The following is a 15443-nucleotide window of genomic DNA, read 5'->3' on the forward strand; positions in this document are numbered from 1 at the left end:
ATGAATTTTAGAGTAGCCCACGAGTTCTGGTTTCATCCACTTCCATCGCCGCTACCGACGAGTGTCATAGCAAGATTACGTGGGCCTAAAACACAAGAGAGTGGAGAGAGAAAAGAGATTTTCTTTCATTTTGGAGTATTGGGAGCTCTAAATCCTATATCCTAAAGCCTGAGCTAACACTGGAGGTCTGGACTCTGTCTACACTAAAAATAATCTCTGACACTTGGGCTGTGTTTAGTCTAAGTCAAGGGACATGAGAAGGGGAAACAGCAGTATATAGATGCTGGTTTGCTGGTATTTGAGATTTTGACTTTCACCCTCTCATATGTCTGGTGCTATTTATTTTTAAATATTCTCAAACACCCTGTCTGATCATGCTTTCTGCACAGACACTGTAGCTCCCTCAGTGTGGGGTAGTATAGTAGCCCTCCTGCATTGCCTACAACTGCAATTCAACTGGCAGATTATAATGTCCTGGTGTAACTTGAGTTGCTTCAGATTCCTGACAAAGGCATTTCTAATGAGTCAACCGTGTTTTCTCACCTTGCTAATCAGTATAGCTAAGTTCAAGGAAAGCATTTATGTTTCACATTTATCATTGAATCAACAGGTTTTTTTTTCAAATAAAATTTATCACTTATTTGAATTTAGAAGAGTGAAATTTGCTTCTGTTTTTGTGCCTGTAGAATCCCTCATGTCTCAATGGCACTGTTTTCTGTAGTAAGGAGGCATTCACAAACCAGTGAATCTGAAACATGGGTGGCCAATATTTATGCAATGTGCTTTTCTTGTAGCCCAAGCTATATAACAATAATTTTCTACTAATGCATAACTAATAACAGCTATAACAACAGTACTCATTACTGTATGGTAAACCATACTCATACTGAATATCAGAAACTTTGGGTTTTGTAATAAACCAGGATGCTTTACAGTGCTAGAAGATCCTCATGAAAGAGGCATTGCCCCTTCTTGGTCACATAGTATTTATTGCACAGAAGGATACTGGAGTAGACATGGGGCTTGCTACTCAAAGCTCACTGTGCTGTCCATTAATGCGTGCTCTAGGGATTCTGGGACTAGAAATGTGCTTCAGATGATGCACGCTTGTCCAGCATGACCAAAGCCCTGGGTTTGGTCCCAGCTCTCCTTAAATCAGGCATCGTAGCATCATGCGACTCTAATGATAGCACTCGAGAAGAGGAGGCAGGAGGAACAGGATTTCATAGTGAGTCCAAGGTAAGCCTGGGATACATGAGACCTTCTCTCTAAAAGAAACAGTGGCTCAGCTGTTAGGAGCACCTGCAGAGGACTTGAGTACACACACACACACACACACACACACACACACACACACACACACCTAGGTACACACATACACATAAAATAAATCTTTAAAACAAACGTCGATTGTCTAGCTATGAGGTAAATCAGCATGAACCAAAAGGCAGAGAGTTCCATCAGTAGACTACATGGCTCAACCTCTAGCTCAGGGTGAGCCGATGGCTAACAACCTTTAATAGGAGGAACAAAACCAAGTAGTAAAAACAAGGATGAGGGCAAGAACCTGGTGTGGATGGGATGTGAGAGAAAAATAGAATAAGCAGGTTATTCACATAGGATGCAGGAGGAGGGAGGAAGCTACTCGAGATGCTCTTTGAGGGAAGAAAACATTTAAGAGGCTCCAGACAAAGTAAGGGTAGAAATGGGATACTGGGGGCTTAGGCTGTGCAATGAATACTTTTTACATGTGAAGACATGGAGGGTTTGGCTTAAAGTCTATACACTGTAAAATAGTGAGATTAGAAGAAAGGGAAGTTGGGGACCCAGCTGGTATGGTGGGTTGTGTTAGAGCCTCATAGAAGAGGAGTTGGATCCCATAGAATTTCTGGGGTTTAAGTTTATGAAGAAGAAAGATTTAAAAAAAAATCCCAGGGTGCCACAATAGAATGTGTAGGCGAAAATGCTGAGACTCACTGGAACCTAATCCTTAACTACTGGGAAGAATTCTGTGGCTTTGAATATTCATGAACGTCATGTAGCACACAGATGTCTCCGTCTACCCATCCTCACATGGACTTCTCACTTCCATGCACGTGAGGTTAAATCTAGCAGTATAATTATATGAACTAGAAAGACTCACCGTGTCCGCTACATATGGCCTTTGTTTATTTTCTTGTCCAGATGAGATTTTTGTTTCTGAGCTACATGTCTAGGTGGCTTAGGTGCAAAGCATGTCTCGGAGCTGCAAATCCCTGTGTATGACACCAGAGCTGCCTGATGCTCACAAAGCCTGACAGTGCTAATGACGGCTTGCCCCTGGATGTTTGCAGAGGCATTTGTTGGTTTGCATTGCAGTGGCATTTCTGGAAGAGAGACGTTATTTGCATTTCGATGTTTAACATCTTCTGGGATGTTTTTCTTTTCTTTTTCTCTTTGATCTGTTAAAAGGATGGCAAAAATAGGTAGGAAAGAAACTTAGAGGATGCGTATCATTAAAAGACCATTTTACATTCTTTTCTATCTTCTAAAAAATATATGTGACTGAATATTTCCTTAGGAAACATTAGGTGGGGTATCTTAAAGTCAGATTTGTAAGAACCACCATCCCTATTGGACTCTGAACACCAAGGTGGGAAGGGTATATAGATTCATGTTTCTTTCCTTCCACACCTTGACACAGTTAAATATTTAGCTCCCTTTGATGATAGAAAAGAGAACTCGTTATCATGGTGGAAATATCGCATGGTGTGTGTTGTCCTTCTTTTTCTTCTCTTGTGCTTTCTTGGATAGTAACCAGCCAGCAATGTGCTACATAAAAGGACATGGTTTTCTCTCTTCATGTGTTAATGCCTGGCTAGTGCTCTGGAGAGGGTCCAGGGTAGATTCTCTGGTGTTGGATGTGGATGCCCTTCTAGTTCATTTTATCTCTTGGGTGGCCAGAGCTGATGGCTCAGGCAACCGATCGGGATTGAAAGAAGAAAAAGGAAGGAAAGGGAAAAAGAGCCCAAGGTTTCTTCTCTAGGGACTGGCTGTACTGCGGCTGAGGAGAAGAACTTAAACTGACCACAGCTTTCCTATGGCTGAGGCTGTAAAAGCGGCTTCTGGCTGGAAACTGCACAGGGGTCATAAAAGGAGGCTCTTTGATCTGTAGATAGGCCTCTTTGCGGAGGTCTCCAATAAGTTGGTGTAAACTTAGGCTTATTAGCCGTACAAGGCTGATGGCCCTAAGTCTGCTAACTTATTTGCAAATCTATAGAGAAATAAGAAGTAAGAGAGAGAGGGGGGGGGAGGGAGAAAATAAACCACTCACACACATACATTCAAAAGAAGAGGATCAGGAGAAAAGGTGGATGAAGTCAGGCATCTTAACTTCAACTGAAGTTAAACTGCTCAATTTTCTCCTTAATTTTTCCCCCAATTTTCTCCTTCATTTTTTCCTCACCACGTTTATTGTAGACCATACTTATACTTCTGAGAAAAGGGAATTACCTCATAGTCAAAGTCATAATCACAAAAACAGATGAGTTCTAAAATACAACAGGTTACATGTCTTAAAGCTAAACATTTCTTATCTATGTATCCATTACATAAGTTCATGGTGAGTTCAGAATGACAAAGATTGGCAGGGTCTTAGGTTAATGGGGTCTGAAACTTACAAGAGTATACAACTTATCAATTAGGACGGACCGGACTATACATTATCCAGCTGTCTTTTAGTTCGTTATGAGCTCAGGACAATAATTTTGTCTGTCTTTCATTCTAAGAAACAGAGTAAATTCAGACATCTCTAGGTAACTTCATTCCACATAGGTTCACATAGAGTTTAAACAAATTTGGCTATATTTATGGTGAAATACCAGAATTCATGGTGCCATCTGCAGTGGAAGCTTATCTGAAGCCACAAATCTGCTGGTAGGCTATCCTAGTGAGGCATCTGGAGGTCCACAAAGGTATTTATTGCAGCCATAAACTAACTTTAACTTTTAAAACTATTTGAATCAAATCAGGAATTCCATAATCAGGGATTAATTCATCTGAATAATAAAAAGTACATCTTCAATAAAATCCTCTAGGAAGTTTGTTCAATCAGAGCTGGCCAGTACCCAGAAAATAACAATTCACACCAATTCCAGATGTATTTACTTTTGGTTTTATGAGACAGGGTTTCTCTGTGTAATCTTGGCTATCCTGGACTCGCTTTGTAGACCGGGTTGGCCTTAGACTCACAGTGATCCACCTGCCTCTGCCTCCCTGGGGGCTGGGATTAAAGGCGTGTGCCACCATGCCCGGCTCCAATGCCAGATTTTTAGAGAGATGCAGCAAAGCACAATTGACAGGGCAGTCAGAGGTTAGAGGCAATGCTGGGGTACATCATGATACAGACCTTGCAAATACCGGATCACCTCCAGAGATCTTTCATGCCTCCTGGACTTTCCCAAATCAATGGCTCCTGACAGCATGTCAGAGGCTGGAAGCAGTTTGAGGGTACATCATGGTATAAGACCTTGCAAACACCAGATTACCTCTTAGACAGCCCACATGCCTTAACAGGGTGGCTCTTGGCATTCATGTGTGTGGAATGCTTAACCCTTCAGTTGCCACATGAATTTCTAGGATATGCAGGAGTTACCTTTCAATCAAATTTGTTGCTCAGCTACTCCCCGAGTTTGGTTGGCATTTGGCTTGTTTGGGGTACATGAAGATGGGTAGGGTGAGGAAGTATAAGGGGAAGAGCCTGCATCCTACCTGACTGTTTTCTTACATGTATATCAAGTATTGCCCACGGATGTGTAAGGGTGCCCTGGAAGTGATTGTAGCATGGGGCTTAGAGTGGTTTTGTTGTTGTTGTTGTAGTTGTTTAGTCAGTAGTAGTTTGAATTCTGCTTTTCTGTAAATTAAACTGAACCCAGAAAAGCAGTATGCCTTCACACAAGGAGCTAGTCCATAGCTGAGCTGGGAGCACAAGTGACGTTTCTTGGCTCCTAGTGCAAAACTCGCCTCAGTATATTGTTGTAGAGAAAATTATACATTTTCAAAAGTTAGATTCTAATAGGGTTTTCAAGCTAACTAACAGTTAATTTACTGTTGCTAAAGCTTTTTCCATCTCATGATAAATAAGCTTGAAGCATAGTTAAACGTCATCTGAGGATAGAAGTTGGTATGCTGACCACAATATTTCTAATCTTTTGAAATTAAGAATATAATTAATAATGCAGTATTGAAATAAAGGAAAAGCTGGGTTTGGTTCTCAATCTGAAAAACAAACAAACAAACAACAAAACACATATTTCTAAATCTTTAAGAAGGTTTTTTTTGTTGGCTGGTTTTTTTTTTTTTTAGTTTGTTTTTTTTTTTTTGTTTGTTTGTTTTATTTTAACAACCTTTAGTTACATGAACTGTGGTCAACTAAGAGGGGTGTTGATGGCTGTGCTCTGGATGGAAAACTTTTCTAGAACAAATAAGAACCCAAAGTGCATTTTACGGTTTAGTTCAATCAAAGGCTGAACCAGGGTGCCGTTCCTTAGTTTATACCTGATTCACCTCTATGAGTTGCAAAGCTCAGGTGGGGGCGTGCACTTCTGAAAACCTCAAACAGATGCCTACATAAAGCGATTTGGAGGGGACTTCTACAACGTCAGCAGTTTCAGGAAGTTTTCGGACTTGCTTTTACGCTACTCCGTAGGTAAAAGTCTATAGGTCAGTGTCCTCAACCTCTGGGTCATGATCCCTTTGGAGGTTGAATGACCCTTACACAAGGGGTCGCCAAGACCATCGGAAAACATAGATACTTACATCATGATTCTTAACATAACAGTAGCAAAATTACAGTTTTGAAGTAGCAAAGAAAATTTTCTGCCTGGGGGGGGGGGTCACTACAGCATGAGGAACTGTATTAAAGGGTCACAGCGTTAGGACGGTGAGAACCACTGCTATAGGCCAGAAAGTAGGAAACACAAAAGCAGGTAAGTCATTGAACAAGTAGCCAGATGCTTTTAAAAAGGAACAAAAGATCAGAGCAGTGGTTCAGAAATGTGTACACACACACACACACACACACACACACACACACACACACACACACACATGTATACAAGCACAGGCATGCACACATATAGGGATGCACACATGCATGCACACATTGTCTATTAATCTACCTTAGCATTTCGAGAAGTTTCTCTTGGACTGCAAAAGTGACTCATCTTTGCTGTCCACCAGTATGATCTCAAACTTCACAGCACCACGAAGCTGTGAGCATCCAGACACTTGAAATAAAGATGCCAAGAGCTAGCATAGGCTTTTGTCACCGTTGTTCTATGTACTTCAGTACCATTTCTGGTGAGAACTGCATTAAATGTGACGCACACTGGCGGCCATGGAGGCTCCAGTTATGCCTGCTGCTGGACAGCCGCTGCCACCAGGGTGAAGTGGGCAACAGGTAGAGAGCTTTGTCAGAGAGCAGGCTGAACACCTCCCATTCATGGTCTCTCAGAATCTAGTCTGCAGAAAAAGGAACTGAGTCACAGCTGAGGAAGACAAAGCTTCCTGTCACTTGCCCATGCTTTTATTGTGCAGCCCTAGAAGAGAGTGACTCGTGCACCCAGTGTCTCAGTCTTCAGATGTAAGGTGTGTTAGTTGAGTGAGAAAATCCAGGGTGTTATGCATAGGCATTACATTTCTTTTTAATATATTTTATTAATTCATTTATATTACATCTCAATTGTTATCCCATCCCTTCTATCCATCCATTTCTCCCTCTCTCTCATTTTCCCCTTACTCCCCTCCCCTATGACTGTAGACAAGCTCTGTGTGCTTAGGTAAAGATATTCAAATAATTCTCTTTGAGAATTAGAAGATGTCAGTGTGGTGGGAAATCAGTCTCGAGGGGGAAGTCTACACCGCACGAGGAAACAGTGATCAGTAGGTAGTACCAAGAAGGATCGTGATTGAACCTTTTAACTACAGGTAATGGAGAGTTATTCAGAAATATGCCATTTTATAACTTGGAACACCTTGTTTTGACATTTAAACAGAAATTGATAAAATGAATAATTTAAAACTGTCTCAGAATTAGTGCTAATATTGTTTTCTGCACTACTACAGATCATATTTGACACACACACACATACACACAAAATCAGTGCTTTTTTATTTTATTTAAAAATTGAATTTTAATTCTTATTGGTTTTAAAATTATAAGAAACATTTATTCCACACCTTAGAAATTTAACATACAGCTTAAGAGTAAATAACATTTTTCCCTATGTGAAGCCTGTTTATTTTATTATAAAGTGATATTAGTTGTACAAATATCACCAGGAATTTCCTTTTATGGCTTCTTTTGCTCTGTTTTAATTTCTACATTTTACTTTACCGGAAGAAAAAATCACTATGATCTAGTAACACAATTGAGCATCATTTTCACTTAATTTACTCATTCTTCAATTAGCATTTTGATGAACTGAATTTATTTTCTTATTTATTCTTATGATACCCCTTGTAACAACACAGGGATATTCAGAAGGCGTTGGTTAAATTATATACAACATCAAAGCACAGATTAAAGGTAAGCAAATTTCAGAGTAGGACGCACTAGAAAAGACTATCAGTGTCTAGCCTGAGACTCTGAGCCAACACGGCACACAGGACCCCTGGAGTTGCACAACCCGTCTTCTTACAAAGCAAAGAGGAAATTATGTGTCATGGTGTTGGCATTTCCATGGTAGAGTGGAACTATTTATTCTGCATATTTTCCTGCCTAAGGAAAAAAACTAGAGACTCTTCAAGCTTGATGGGATGTTAATTGTATCATGCATGCCTTATTATTGCCAATCATGGTATTTTATACCAATGAAAATTATGATAATGAAAATCTTACCAATAAAACCTACACCATCATTAAGTGTAGAAGACTCACTCAGCGATGAACAAATGTGAAGAGGATGAAGGTTGCCTCTTTGTTCTTGGATAAGTCATTTCTGCTTTCGATTCCCACCTCTGTCTACAGAATGAGCTGCTCTCCTAAAATAATTGCTGGGACATAGCCCATTTTGGAGCTGGTGGACCAGCTGTACCAGTATCCATAGATGCTTCTACTTCTGGGATAGACGAGAGCTTTAGCTCCCGTGCTTGGGAGAGGGGCGGCCAACAGTTTATACAGTTGTAGAGATTTGCTTCTGTAACACGGGGTTTATAACACTGTGTAGGGCTTTCATCTTTCACATAGCGTTTTTCCTGAGGGTGCTCCTGAGAGCCTTCTGGAAGGCCTCCTACCTCGTGAATTCATGAAAATGACACAATGTTAGCAATATGTTTTTCTTTGCATTGAGCAGATCGGTTTAAAGGAAGTAACAATCCCTGGTTTTCCTAAGTAAATAACTTCTGGGTGTGTTATAAGACACTTACTTACCTTAGTGTTTCACTGATTTTTTTTTTTTACCCACAGAACCTCAGATGGTGGCAAAGTGGTCGGCACCATAGAAGTCCGCCTCATGAAGATGGGGGAGAGTGAGGATGGGGACAGCGACCAGATCACGACAGATGTGCAGGGACAAAAGGTAGGATTGAAGTCAGCCCCGTGCACAGATTAAATTAGAAATGATAATCTTTGCCAGACGCCTGAATTGCCAAAACCCTGTGGGATTTGAAATCTCATTATTCAAAAGCTAAATGAGAATTCATCCCTGGAATTGAAGCACGATGCGCGCATTTCCTCTCGGAACCAGCGTGCCCATTCACGCTGAGCTGCAGAAAGCTTTGCGCCGGTCAGAAACACCTCTCCCTCCCGTGCCAGCTCCCATGTTGATATCATCTCTTCTCAGTCGGAACAAAAGTATTGATCATTGTTGTATTCTGTCATAATTACCCCGAATGAGATGCAGAGAGGATTCCGGGAGGGTGACTGCCAAGAGTAGCCCGCTCTTTATTCCCAAAGACATCTTTGGAAAGAGATGCAAGTTTAATTTCATATGCAGGAAGGTATATTTAACAAGAGCTTTGTAGTTTATGAAATTGCACGGGGACGGGGGAGAATAAAACAGAGGTATAGAGCTAGAGGCAGTTCAATGCCAGCAATGTAATTAAAAAAAAAAAAACAAAACAAAACAAAACAATGTTGTTGAAGAGATGTCTGCATGGACTTTTCTAATTCTTCTCCCTTTTCTGTAACAACAGCAGTAACAGCAAACTATAAATATCATCCTAAATTTTTTTCTTTTTTTTTTCTTTTTTCTCTTTTTTTTTTATTAATTTATTCTTGTTACATCTCAATGTTTATCCCATCCCTTGTATCCTCCCATTCCTCCCCCCCCCCCCCTTTTCCCATTATTCCCCTCCCCTATGACTGTTCCTGAGGGGGATTACCTCCCCCTGTATATTCTCATAGGGTATCAAGTCTCTTCTTGGCTACCTGCTGTCCTTCCTCTGAGTGCCACCAGGTCTCCCCCTCCAGGGGACATGGTCAAATGTGAGGCACCAGAGTACGTTTTCTTACAAGTGGTTTTTTTACGTATTAAAGCAGTTGGGGCACACAATTTGGGCTTAAAAATTTTCCAGGAGTTTAGTAGGAAATGATTTTATGTTATAATTTTAAGGACAAACTCATTTTTTTCATAATATAACTTATATTTTTTCCCTGAATGAACATTTTAAAGGATGAATACTTCTATGACTTTATTGTTCCTTAACATGGAATGTGTATTAGCATAGTTCTGTAAAGGAACAGCTAGAACTGTTGAATGAATGTATGTGTATACATGCCTGTATACAGAATTAATATATGTGCATATGTGCACGAACATGTATGTTTGCATATGTATGTACATATATGTGTATAGAGAATTATTATGAATGTGTGTAATGTGTATATACGGGTATGGTCCAAGCAGGCTGACAACGGCTGCTTCACACTGGAGCCACCAAGAATTCAGTACCTGTTCAGTCCATGACACTGGATGCTCTACAACCCCAATCTGGTTGCAAAGGCCTAGAGGATTCTGGAGAGCTCCTGTTGTCATCCCAAAGAAGACGGGATGCCACAGCAACAGGATAGATGACATTGCCAGCAAGACTGAGGGCAAGCACGCACAAAGCCATGATTCTTCTTCTGCGTCCAACTTTGCTAAGCTGGCATCTGAAGGTGCAGCCCACAGTCAGGACGGGTCTCCCTGTTTCATATAATCTGACTGAGAAACGCCCAACAGGAAAGGCCTGCAGCCTGTGTTTCAGTTGGTTCCATTTGTAGTCAAGCTGACAACCAAGATAAAACACTGCAGAATACGCTTGACATTTGAGCTTTGGGAAAGATCTACTTAAAAGATTATGTTTACCTAACATTTAAAAGACAGTGTGTTTATTTATTTTAAAAATACCCAAGACTGCCTTTTAAAAAGTATTTCTCTTTTCTCCAAGCAGGCTAAGATATTTCCTCTTTCCCTAAACTGCATTCTCCCCCCTGTATTCCGAGTACATCATCACACACTGTGAAATATCCCAAGGCTGCCTATGAACATTGGGCCATGATGCAATTCTCCAACAGAGCCTTTGGGTGTGAGCGTTTGAGACCTCTGGTCTGGGGCTTGGTCCTTCCACCCCCACCACGTCCCCTGGAGCACACCACACAAAACTCATCCTTGCCCCCGCTACACACATTCCCATATTAACATGGACAAAAGACAATCTGAATTCTAAACAAGTGCTGAAGAAGACAGCCTACCTTGACTGGAAGCAATCCACCAGGACCCCAGATGCCACAATGTCACTTCCCATTTCAAAGCTGAGCTGCTTCATCCATCTGTCCATCTCTGGATGTCCCTGCACTGACTGACTGCTCAGATCACCTGCCCCTTGACACCAGGCTATGACTCAGATGAAGCACTCCAAACTGAGGATGCTAAGTCCCAGGACACCCCAGTTTTATCTCAACAGCTCACCCACCCCTGGACACCAGTTCGTTGCTATGATAAACAAGGTCATGCCCACTAAGGGATGCTAAGCCTGCTGAGCCCCCTCTGTATCCTGTTCACAATGCACCAGCCCTGGGCTCTGGGCTGTGGATGAGGTGAAGCCATGTAACCCAAGTGATGCTTTTTATCAGAAATGTAGAACTTTTTATCCAGGATGTGTGCCACCAAAGTACCACATAATTTGTCTGGGCCAACAATGGGGATTCATAACGGAGGAAACTTTTTTTTTTTTAAAGTAGACTCTGACACTGTGTGAGTCAGAAGTTAGCAGAATTGGTAAATATGCCCAACACTGTTGGCATCAACTTGGTCTTGTCTGGACTTTGAGCAAACCTTCCCTTTTCGTAATTTTCTCCTTAGAAAATGACTTGTGCCAAATCCTAAGGATATTTATGATTAAGTGAAAAACATACATTAGGATCCAAGATATACAATATTTGTAGGAGTTATATGAAGGTAACTTTTATTTCAGTGCTTCTTGTTGAAGTGTTCTTGGAACAGCACAAGGAAAGACTTTTCAATAGACTTTTCTACTCAAAATTGTCAGGAAGCAGGAGACACAGCCTGCCTGCCACTAGTGCTGATCCAAATGGTGTGGGATTGACAACTGAATAAAAGAAATTAACCAATCTAGGAGGTACTGCTGAAATAATATCCCTTTTCATAATTGATGCAGTTTCGAAAGCTTGGGGAGATGGCTTATTTGACTATAGCATGAGCCAAACAAACATGTGACTCCCAGAACCCACACAAAAAACGCTGACCATGGCTGCGAGTGCCTCTCACTCCAGCAGTGAGGGCCCGAGGTAGAGACGGGGTGACTTAAAATCAGAAGGTTGCTTCGCCGCAGTTTCAGTTCGAGATGACTTAGACAGCATCACCTTATTTTGTTATGATTCTCGAGCGTATAAACTTAAAGTCAGTATGGTAGCCAGTTTGGTAACTCAGTTCCTGGTGAGGGTTATCAGTTGATTGAGTAAGCTGTGTGGACTGTTTGTCATAGATGTAATTCTCTGTGAATAGTTATTTTAAAGTTGATATTATGGCATCTGCTTTGTGGTTTGGATGAGAGAGGAGGAGTGGGAAGGTCGCCATTTGGTGGGCTTCTGTTAGGAGTCATCAAGTAATCTTTGATGACATGGAGCCAGCGCTGCCTCCATGGACACGCGCAGTATCTCAGGAGAATAGGCCCGATCTGATCTCCATGGTTTCTGTGTTTTGTTAAAAAAAAAAAAAAAAAAAAAAAAAAAAAGGTTCCATGTAAATTGCCCTGCTACGTTCTATGGGCAGTGCTCTTCTCGCCAGAAGATGATGTCTCAGTGCTGTGTCTGATTACTTCCTGGACAGCTGTCACACACAAACTGTGAAAGCTTTCTACACCAGCCTGACACACTTAGATCTGATCCTTGAGCAAATGAACGTTACATGCTGATGTGGTGATTCCTGTTTGTAAGTGATCACTCGATGCTTTGTATGAGCTGAAATGAGCTGACGACACACTGCAAACAGGGAAAATAAACCTAAGCAGAGCTGAGTCTCACCGCTTAGGTGATCTCTTAAGACTAAATCCATCCCCATCTTGGCTATGAGTTAAGAAGACCTCTGTGACTTCTAGCAGGTCAGAAAAACCACTTAAAAGACATGAATGGAACTCAATAGAGAAACCTCAAAACTATGCTTTTCTTCCCAACACACTTACTGAATAATGCAAATGAACTCCACAGTGAAAACATAGGCAGTAGACAGAATTGAGCATTGTTATTAAAGACTTGAAAATTTGTCCTTCCTCCTCACAAATGTTTAAGGAATTATGTGTATTCCTTTATTATCAGGGTTCCATGGCTAAGCTTCTAGAAAAGACCCATCCCTGGGGAAAGGAAGAAGGGGTGGAAATGAGGCTAAGGAGATGCATGTTAGAACAGACAGGAAATTTTGGGCCAAAACCCTGGGGATGGTGATCTGAGGCTGTGAACTCTTCCCTGCAGAGCCTAACAGGACCTACAGACAGCTAAGCTTCCCTTAGATCCTTTCAACCATAGAACTTTCTAGGCCTTTTATTTGTTTTATTTTATGTTTAACTATTAGTATTTGACATCCTTGCTGTGAAAATTCTCCCTACTTCCCTGCCCCCGCTTTGTCCTAAGAAGAAGGAACATGAGTCTCTCATCAGCCTCTTGGGGCCAGAAGAATTTTGCTGCTTCTGTCAGTTACAGCTTCATGAGGAAGGAATTGTTTGAGAAACTCTCTCCTGCTCTGGTCAGGTCACAGGGGCCATATCTATGTCCTCTTCTGTGCCCCTTTCTCCTTCTAGCCAAAGAATTTTCAGCTTTGTATGTTACAAACTTTCAATCATTGGCTCTGCAGATCAAGTTATTTAAAATGCGCCTCTTATCTTATGAGCGAGGGTTTGTTTGCATTGTTTTGCTAGAGACAAGGACTATCTGTTTGTCCTATAAATTAGATGATTCAATATACTTTTGTTTTATTTTAATGTTGATACTCATCAATGTGAAAGCAATACAAATATCTCATCCATAGGATAGCTCACTTTCCCAAGAACGGAATTTTTATTTTTGTGCTTGAGGGACAATCATTTTCTTCTTTCTGGTTACTCCATAGGTTTCTTTAAACCACCGACACAGCTGAGATGATGGTAGAAACAATTTTAAACAAATTATTTGTTTAAATTCTTGAAACCACATGTAGATCCTGACGTTGCAAACAAAAGTAAATAATTTCTTATCTCATTTTGTTATTTTACAGTATGATTAATTTTTTTCCTATTAATTCCTAGTGTGCACTGGTGTATGAATGTACAGCACCAGAAAGTGTGACCGGGAAGGAAAACTTACCTTTTTTGAATGCAGGTATGTAACACAATTTTTAGATACTCGTGTTAATGCTATTTGAACATACATTTTAATTTTCTATGAAATTTGTGATATTTTACTTGGGCAGCATTCTCTCAGAGACATTCTGAGTACTTAGTCTACTCCATGCCAGATGGAGTAAGCCATGACAGGTTTTTATTTTCACTTTTCATGGACGTGAGAGGCTTGGGTGTGACCTTCCACTCAGTTCTGGATGTAGTTTTAAATGTCTTAATCCGGGCAACCTCAAGGGATGTGCAGAATATAATAAGATAGTAACAGCTTCCTTTTAGGTATCTTTTATCAGGAAGAATGAGGCCAATTCAATCAGTGTCCTAAAGGTTAGAGTTTTCCAATTTTAATAACTGAAGCTAAGCTTTAGACCTTGGTTAAAGAAACACATTGTGCAGATAAAAAATACGCTCTCATGACTTGACTTTGGCCTATGTGCCCCTCTGTCTTTCCTTCTACTTATTTATCTATTTAACTCAAGAGCTTTGGCGTGAATCTGGTTAAATTCCCCTGTGAGAATTTTAATCTTTAGACAACAGGAGCTATTGGCAGTCGTCCCCAGGCTTTGCATTAACGTAGTCTACGGAACTTGGCAGTTTGGAGTGACTTATGGCGCCTTTACTGAGTGGGACAGGGTGCCGTATCTGCAATCTTCCATTTACATCTTAGAGGTGTTTGTTATGCACCATTCAGGAAATTCACTTACCTATTGTAAAAAGCAAAAGCCATTTGCCTAAGGGTCTTATCCTTTCCCTAACTTGTTTACATTGCAAAGTTGAAAGTGTGTGTCCGGAATCTGGAGATCTGAGGACAGCAGAGAGAGCACAAGGAGCCTATGGGCCACTGAAACAGACCCACAGGACCTTAGCTGTATGAGAAAACAAGGCACATGAAGCTACAGCGGGCATCACAAATGCGAAGTTCGGAGATAATTTGATTCTACAGTCATAACTCATACAATAAAGTTGGGAGTATGTTGTTGGTTCCTTTTCACTGCTGTAGTAAAACGTCACAATCAGAAGCAACTTAAGGAAAGGTTATTTGGTCTTACTGTTCCACAAAGGAAAGAGTCCCTCCTGATAGGGTGGCCTGGCAGCAAGTGGCAGCCTGGTGGCACGAGCAGGAAGCTGAGAGATCACATCTTCAATCCAAACAGGAAGCATAGTGAACAGGAAGTGAGGCGAGGCTAATGCACTCTCAAAGCCCTCCCTCAGCTATATACTTTTGCAGCAAGGCTCCACCTCCCTAAAAGTCCATATCCATCCTAAATAGCACCACCAACTAAGGACTGAGTTTTCCGATACCTTAGCCTGTGGATGACATTTCTCGTTGAACCTACCTCCTTTGTCTCTTTATTTTTATTTACTTCATAGTAAGAAAGTTAAATTTCTTTCATGTTGAGGAATAGGGAGTTAGGGCAATTAACTTAGAACACAAACAATTATAACCGGTAGGGTGTTGTGTCAGGATTTCATTACTGTGAAGAGACACCATGACTTTGGCAACTCTTATTAAGGAAAACATTTAATTGGGGCTGGCTTACAGTTTCAGTTTAGTCCATTATCAGCATAGCAGAGAAACATGGCCACATGCAGGT

The 15443-nt window shown here is 41.0% G+C and overlaps 1 protein-coding gene across 3 annotated transcripts in view; it reads left to right on the forward strand.

Moving 5' to 3' along the window:
• The window catches only part of Inpp4b (inositol polyphosphate-4-phosphatase type II B), a 345013-nt gene that overhangs the window by 141827 nt on the left and 187743 nt on the right, over positions 1 to 15443 (forward strand). For all 3 annotated transcript variants that reach the window (XM_051169166.1, XM_051169164.1, XM_051169165.1), the window contains 2 exons: positions 8447 to 8558; positions 13759 to 13831. In XM_051169166.1, the coding sequence (XP_051025123.1) occupies positions 8447 to 8558; positions 13759 to 13831 (185 nt within the window). The remainder of the gene's footprint in view (positions 1 to 8446; positions 8559 to 13758; positions 13832 to 15443) is intronic.

The sequence above is a fragment of the Acomys russatus genome, chromosome 26, assembly GCF_903995435.1.
Source record: "Acomys russatus chromosome 26, mAcoRus1.1, whole genome shotgun sequence".
Lineage (NCBI taxonomy): Eukaryota > Metazoa > Chordata > Mammalia > Rodentia > Muridae > Acomys > Acomys russatus.